This window comes from Corvus brachyrhynchos, unplaced genomic scaffold (assembly GCF_000691975.1).
Source record: "Corvus brachyrhynchos isolate BGI_N302 unplaced genomic scaffold, ASM69197v1 scaffold255, whole genome shotgun sequence".
In the NCBI taxonomy this organism is placed as follows: Eukaryota; Metazoa; Chordata; class Aves; order Passeriformes; family Corvidae; genus Corvus; species Corvus brachyrhynchos.
The window spans coordinates 6,348,430-6,356,432 of record NW_008238358.1 but is presented as its reverse complement, the minus strand read 5'-3'; the positions used below and the strand labels follow the sequence as shown (position 1 = coordinate 6,356,432).

The window sequence follows — 8,003 nt, the reverse complement described above, 5'->3', positions numbered from 1 at the left end:
CGCCCTTCTGCGCGGCGCCGCCCCGGGCAGCGCCTCCCCGGGCAGCATCCCGCAGCAGGTGGACTTCTACTCACGCTTCTCCCCCTCACTGCTCTCCATGAAGCAGTTTCTGGACTTCGGTGAGTCCCCGCCGAGCCGCCCTCGACCGCTGCCCCTCCTCCACAGGTGCTTGTGAGGAGCGGGACAGCCGCGACCCCTCACCCCGTCAGCGCTGCCTGGCTGTTGCTTATCTCTTTTAATGCTGTGCTTTTTGGCAGAAAAGGGCTCTGCTTCCTTCTGGGGCAAGGGAGCCTAGTTGGCTCACTCCCGGAGACTGCAACTATGACAAGGTTGAAATTTAGCTGAAAACTCTAGGTTTTGGCACCACCAGGGTAGTTGGGTGTTTTCCTGCAGAACTGGCAGTGCTGGGGAGAGAGTGGGAACAGCTGTGACAACTGGTAGCGTTAGAGCAGTGACGCAGACAGGTGAGACTGGTTAAGCCTTTTGCAAAGCAGCATGCGGCCTTCTAAAGGCATTTTCCAAACACGTGAAACATTTAGCCTCAGCTGGCACTGAGGAGCTGAACCAGTCATCACTTCTCAGTCGCCTGTCTGTGCCCTACAGAAACATCCTACCCAAATGCTGCTGTTTTAGAAGGTGCGTGAGAGAAGGAACAGGATGCAGACACCAAGAGCCATCCTGGAGGATTTGGAATCTAGTCTTGAAAATGAGTAAATCAGTAACAGGATACTCAGTCTTATGCTCTGTGCCAAAACCACTCCTAATGCTTCCAGGTTTGACTGTCAGCTTGAAAACAAAAGGGATCACAGGAATTGTTCTATTCTGCTTCAAAGCAAAGACCACATAGAGAAAGGTTGTATAAGTCACACTGAGAAACCTTTTCAAAGCCTGAGGTTGGAGCCATTCTGTAATATGTTCTGTTTCTGTACCCGAGGTGCTTTGTTGTGCATACATGTTTACATAAGTGTTATATATATAACTAGTTGATAGTTTCATGGCTTTTTATAGTTTTGTAAGTAAAACCTAAGAGAGAATTAATCCTAGGGCCCCTAACTTTGTATAAGCAGGAAGACTTACAAAGAAGACTTTCTCATAATTATCTTCTGTCACTTCATCCATCTATTCAATGTTTCACTTGTGGCAATGAAATGTATCTGACATTTAAAACTCCACATTCCTACAGGAACCCCACCATGTGTTCTGTTGTTACCATACTTCTAAGCAAAGAATCTTGCAATTCAGAGTTTGATTTGACCTGTATTATTTTACCGCTACAGATAACATAATGGTTACTGTAAAATCTGTGTTTATTTTCAAGGCACACTATTTCCTTGTGTCAAAAGATAGGCTACTTCTTTGCTCTTAGCAATACCTGAACATAAGGTAAAAATAATCTTGGAAACTTTAAAGTATTTTTTCCTGTCTTTTGCTTAAGGATTTAATCCCAGATAGTAAAAGCTAGTAACAGAAATAAAAAAAAGAGTGCAAGACAGAGACAGTATTTGTGTGTAAGACATTCTGTAGCCATTATAATCTGACGGATTTTTTTTTTTTTGCTCCTTTTGCTAGAGTGAGAGCAGTCAAAGAGGAAATAATAAAATCTGGTAAAGCTAACTTAAAAAAAAGAAATATTCTATAAGCCAGTTTAGGTCTGGTCTTGGGTTATAAGACCACAGTATCTTCTGTAGGAGTCATACCCATTTTTTGCCTAGATACAGACTGTAGCTGCACAGGGAAATTTTTTTTCTGCCCTATACTGCCTTTCATATTTGACCCAGGATTGCAAAGCTAAGGCCTTCAGGTACAAAAACTATTTCGTGGAATGTAATTTGCTGTGTGTGCTAGGCTTTTAAAGATTATATTTACATTCTAATACCTCTGATCTCATCTGTTCTTAGAATTTTACCCAAGAAAAGAGAAAGGCCAGTAACAGTCATGCCCGAAATGCAATCTGACTAGGGAGAAGAATGAAAGGTTTCTAGGCAGAGGTCATATGTAGACAACGCATAATGCTGGTGTGTGCCATTGCGGAGGAGTTTCTTGTAAATTATTCACTTTTTTATTGACTGACATTCTTTCACTGGTGTAGTTTATAATGTGTCTGAGTCCGCATGCTTTAAAGTAAACTGCTCTATTTCAATTTGGTGAAGATTTTTCATGTTTAAGGCACTCCCAGCTTCCTTTTTTCCGTCCTCAGCCCTTCTTTTAATCTTCTTCCCGAACTTCCCCTTGCCAAATGGAAGGAGTGAACTGAGGAGTAACTTTTAGGAGATACCTGTTGTGAAACACTAGACCTGAAGTATGTACTTCACTGCAGCAGATGGGCAGGTTAGGAAGTTCAGATGCTGTTTAAGTGACAGTCTTGAAGTCTAGAAAGAAGTCTGGCTGAGAATGAAGTACAGCATTTCTTAGTCTCTTCCCCACGCTGCAGCCTTCTTTCTCGCCTAGGAAGACAAGCTTCGTGGGAGTAAACGTAGGTCTTGATTTTAATAACCACATTTAATTGCCACCCCCACAGATGACACTTGCTCTTACAAAAGGACAGGTCAGAGGCAGTATTTTCACTTCTAGCTCTTAAAAAGGTAAAAATTTAGATGTATTAGTATCCTAATGGCTAAGCAGAGTAGCTGTCCTACTTTGCTTTCTTTCTCACTATTCATGTGAATTCATTAATCTGATTTCTGTTCCTGTAAGACTGAATTTAAACCACAACAGATTTAGTTGAAAATGAGATCAATATTACTGGATTTATTTTCTGAAAGTGTCTGAGGATGAGTTATGGCAATTCACTACGATCAGTAATCAAAAGCAGGGTGTATGGAACTATGATACTTAATAAATAGTTTCCTGCGCTGGCCTCATTTGCTTCTCTGACATGCTCAGAATGACATACTGTTTGATCAGTGCTGTTAGAGTCAATGTTTGCTGCAAATAAAATGAACAATACACATGGAGACACGCCATATTTAAAGTTGTATAGTATGGGTCTGCAACTGTTGCATTAGTTTCTCTTTATATATTGAAGATTCTCATTACTGCCAGGGGTAGATTTCAGTATGCAATAAATTTTGAAACACAAGTGGGCTGCTGCCATGAAAGAAACACTGGCTTACCAGCCTGGCTGAGTCAGCTTTGAAACCAAGGCATAGGCCTGTTGTGCAAAAAAGAGCGAGCTTGTGTAGTTCTCTACCATAAGCGTTGACTTAATTCTGATGTCATATTGGTCTTAGGATCTGAAAATGCTTGTGAAAAGACTTCATTTATGTTTCTGCGGCAAGAGTTGCCTGTGAGATTGGCAAACATAATGAAGGAAATAAGCTTGCTTCCAGACAACCTCCTAAGAACGCCTTCAGTTCAGCTGGTGCAGAGCTGGTAAGAACAGTGACATTCCATTCCTTGAAGGGTGACCTTCTGCATATACACAGGTTGGAGGAACTGACTCTCTTCTACTGAAAGAACATTCACAGGCTTGTTACGTGAACATCACTTATTTATACTGAGATATTAAATACACCAATGTCATCAGAAACTAAATTTACAGATGTGGGAAATAACCTTTAGGAGCAATTAGAGAACTCACATTAAGTATTGCACACACTCGTGTATGAGGATACAGTTTTTTTTTTTTAAACAAAAATCCACCAGAACAATGTTTAATAGGGAACTTACCTGAAAGTGAAGAAGCTAGTTGAAGAAACAACAGAAGCAGACTAAGGCACAAAATGTTTGCAAAATATAGTAGACACCATTTACAAGACAGGTTATTGCAGACTGAGAGTAAAGGTATAGAAAATATGAAGAAAGAAAAACAGGAAGCTCCCAAAGCAAAAACATTAAACAACAGAGAGAACATGAAGGTATTAAAGTAAAAAAGACATTATTTGAAAAATAAAATTTGCTTTCAAGTAAGGAACTTAGGCATAAACTTTTTTTAAGATGAAAGCTAAACAAAGAGATTGCTTGGCAACTGCAATCTCTTTGGCAATCTCAAAGGCACAAGGATTTCTGTAAAGGCTTTTAAAGTTAAGAGAACACAAAATCTTCCAATAAGTGGGATTGACTAGATGACTGAATATGAAAAGAGCTATCAGTGAAGATGAAGGGTCTTAATGAAACACAAATGCTTACATTCTTAGGATACTAGATGACACTGATCAAATGAATGGGAAATTAATTCCATTTGGGCAAAGTAGAACACAGGGAATAACCTTCCCTCCCTGTGTGCTTGCTTGCTTACAATGGAAAGAGAAATTTTGATGCTGCTGGGAATATTTTTCTGGATTTGTCAGTTGATGGCAAGAAGGAAAATAGTGTTAGGACCTAAATAACAAATGGGGAGGAATATAATTGTAGCATTGTGTTAGCCCATTATTCCCCTGAATTACATGCAGTTCCATCCTGAACAGAAAAGACCAAGAGGGATAATCAGAGGGTTGGAACAATTTCTACGTGAGGAGAAACCAGATAGAATTCTTCAGCTTGGAAAATAAGTATCTAAGGAAAGGGATGGCAGAAATACTTAAGTTGTGAACAAATGGAAAGACTCTTCTAATAACAGGAACTCACTGAGGCTACAAATAAGTGATCACCTACTGGGTTTAAAACACAAAGATGATATTTTGTGTATTCTAATTGAATTGTGGAATTCATTGCTCTGGAAATTTTGGAAGAAGACATCATAAATAGAGTCAAAGGAATCTTAACAAAATTCACAGGGGAGACAGGTAGAATGATTTGATAACATGCAACATTGGAAGACCACAAATTGCTAACCAGAGATCTGGGGAGGCGTATTAGAATTGGTTTTTATCCTGTTTGTTTCATTGAAAGGTACGTCCAAAGTCTTCAGGAGATTCTTGACTTTAAGGACAAAAGCTCAGAAGATTCAGGGGCGGTTCACAGGTAAGGCTTTGCTGTCACACGTTAGTATCTTGTTAATATTGTATGGAAGAACTGGCAAGAAAACAATAGCTTCAAAAAAATTTCCTATCTCAAATCTTTACAGCAGTCATCCTCTGTCCCTAAAAGGAGGGTACATTAAAACAGGAAATGAAGCACTTCAGCATAATGTCATTCTGTAGAATGCTCTGGTCAGTGTTGGCTGACCGTGCCATTTGACAGGCATGGGTTGTTCTGCATGGAAACAGCTGGTATGGTTTTCTCTTTCTCTTGGCAGTAACCAAGATAATAAATAAATAAAAATTTTATAAATAGTCAAAATAATTGATTACTGGTTGTTTCAATGCTAGTCACCTGAAATATGCTGTAAGGACTGACCTGCCTTCTTACTGCAGTCGGCAGAAGTGTGATATTTTTGTATGGAAGTCTTCATTTTTGTAGACAGGCACTCTGTTTGCTAGAGTATTAAATTCCCTCAAAAGTGAAATACTAACAATGTATTCCTTTTAGTTTTACAGATACTGTGATAAAAATCCGGAATCGACACAATGATGTAATTCCTACGATGGCTCAAGGAGTAATAGAATACAAGGAAAGCTTTGGCATTGATCCAGTGACCTCACAGAATGTGCAGTATTTTTTAGACCGCTTCTACATGAGCCGCATTTCAATCAGAATGCTCCTTAATCAACACTGTAAGTGCCAGTGTTGAATGGAGGGGAAATGATACCTGTACCATGTCAGCTGTATTTTCCTTTAATGTTTAAGTGCTTAATATGTACTAAAGTGCCACTTAGGAGGATACTATTTGCCTTTCCATTTATACCTCATTCTTAGTACAATTCCTAAAATATTTATTAATAGTAGGCTTTCAAGTGTGGTGAGGACTGAAATTATAGATTGCCTGTGAATTTTTTATTTAGCAAAACTGAAGAGACAAACTAAAATTATAAAATTATACTGGATATTAAATAATGTTTTCTTTTTTGGCAGCTTTACTGTTTGGTGGGAAAATTAATCCAGCTCATCCAAAACATATTGGAAGCATCGATCCTAACTGCAATGTTGTTGAAGTTATTAGAGGTAAATTCAGATGATAAGAACAAGAATCCTGAAAACTTACATGAATGTCTATACTAAGAGCAAATACACATCCTGATATTCCTATACTGTTGTTTCCTACCTGGAGCAGAAGTTTTATTTAAAGTGTTAATACAATTTTGTTTCTTTTTCCTATAAACCCAGTTTTTGTGAGAAAATACACATCTCCCTGACAGCGCACAGTACTTCTAATGTTTGCTTTTTTTGGCAGACTCTAAAGGAGAAAAAAAAAGTGAGAGGGGGGAAATGTAACTTCCTGTGTTTATTATTATAGATGGCTATGAAAATGCCAAGAGACTTTGTGATTTGTATTACATGAGCTCTCCAGAACTTATCCTCGAAGAGTTGAATGGTAGGTGAATATGGACAAGGCATGGTCTTGAACATCATGATGGCTTCTTCTAGAGGAGCTAGTGGTAAAATGTTCTCCTGCTTTTCATATAGTTCATGTCTTCTCTGTATCTACTGTAATAAATAGGTTGGGGTTTTTTTAAATCTGGCAGAATGCTTTCCCCATTCCTCCCTTTAATCAGAAAACTGACAGGAATAGAAGTTTTTGATACTACAGCTGTTGATATAACAAATTTTAGCAGGCTCCTTCCCTCCCTAAAGATTTAATGTGTCTTTACCTGACATTACTGCATCTCACCCTCTTTGCATTTCTTGCAACACGTTAAAGATTTATACAAGACATTCCATTCCATCTTCATGATACCTATGAGGAGGTTATTAGAAAGCAACTATGATATGCCCTAATCAGTGATGCCATAGTGGGTTTTAAGATTAATTTCTAAAGCACCAAGCAACATTTGAAAATCTTGATTAAGACTTTTGATTAACATACAACTTTTCAAAAGATTTCTGTTCACATTTTCCTTTTTTAAATTCAACAATACAAATTCACATTTTGAATTATTGTGGGAATGAATAAAAGACACCTCATTTGCTATTTAGTTATTTAGACTCTCTTCTCTCCAGCTAAATCACCAGGACAGCCCATGCAAGTGGTGTACGTGCCATCACATCTCTATCACATGGTTTTTGAACTTTTCAAGGTCTGTGCACTTAACCATTAATTACACAGTTCTTTCAATACATCTTTGTTTACTGAGATTGTATTGCTTTGACTTTTTGAACCAATTCTAGATAATAGCATGTTTTTGCAAGTGCAGACTTCTTGCCATTTGACTGCAGGAACACAGCTACACTAAACAGTAATTGCATACAAAATGAACAGCTTTGGAAGATGCATCTCTTCTACCTAGCCACTGAATACCTTCTGAATAGACAGCTTAAATATTAAAACATATGAAGACATTAGTTAATAAAGCAAGTGAGAATAAGATGTCCCAAAAATTGTGTATCTTCAAATCTGGTAAAATGTTTAACAGGTCCTACCTAAGGAGCTTTCCTCAAGCAGTTCAGTCCTAGACTTTTCTTGGACTTTGTGTCATATTGCATGTACTATGTGCATTATAAAAATTCTAGAACAAAACTTCTGTACATTAAACTGTTCACGTTTCCTTTAAAAAAATTAAGTATTTGAAGTCTCTGTATTCTAATAAACTATATATATGCTGATACTGAATAAGCCAGAAATATTAAAAAACCCATTCTAAACCAATATGCACTTGTTGTGATTCTTAAATACAAGATAAAAATAACTACTAAATTGATGTTTTAAGATAATATACAAAGTATATTACAGGATAAATAGGATTTAAGTTGTACTTGAAAATTACAGAATGCAATGAGAGCCACCATGGAACATCATGCTGATCAATGCATTTATCCTGCAATTCATGTACACATCACCTTGGGAAATGAGGATTTAACTGTGAAGGTACTCACTTTTTTTTTATTATTTTGAAGGTTACTTTGGTTAGGGTTTTTTTTCCTGTTGTGAGCAGCATATTAGTAACTTGAGCTGCTGATAGGGTTCCATTAATAGATTGTATGTGATGATGTTTGTAAGTAAAAAGACCATTACGGAATTTCACATA

General features: G+C 37.7%; 1 protein-coding gene across 1 annotated transcript in view; it reads left to right on the top strand.

The window, feature by feature from the left end:
* Positions 1–8,003, top strand: part of PDK1 (pyruvate dehydrogenase kinase 1) — a 25,743-nt gene that overhangs the window by 12,773 nt on the left and 4,967 nt on the right. The window contains exons 3-10 of the mRNA XM_008634759.2: positions 1–119; positions 3,231–3,372; positions 4,831–4,902; positions 5,410–5,594; positions 5,893–5,982; positions 6,275–6,352; positions 6,979–7,055; positions 7,745–7,843. Coding sequence (XP_008632981.1) covers positions 98–119; positions 3,231–3,372; positions 4,831–4,902; positions 5,410–5,594; positions 5,893–5,982; positions 6,275–6,352; positions 6,979–7,055; positions 7,745–7,843 — 765 coding nt within the window. The 5' untranslated portion in view covers positions 1–97. The remainder of the gene's footprint in view (positions 120–3,230; positions 3,373–4,830; positions 4,903–5,409; positions 5,595–5,892; positions 5,983–6,274; positions 6,353–6,978; positions 7,056–7,744; positions 7,844–8,003) is intronic.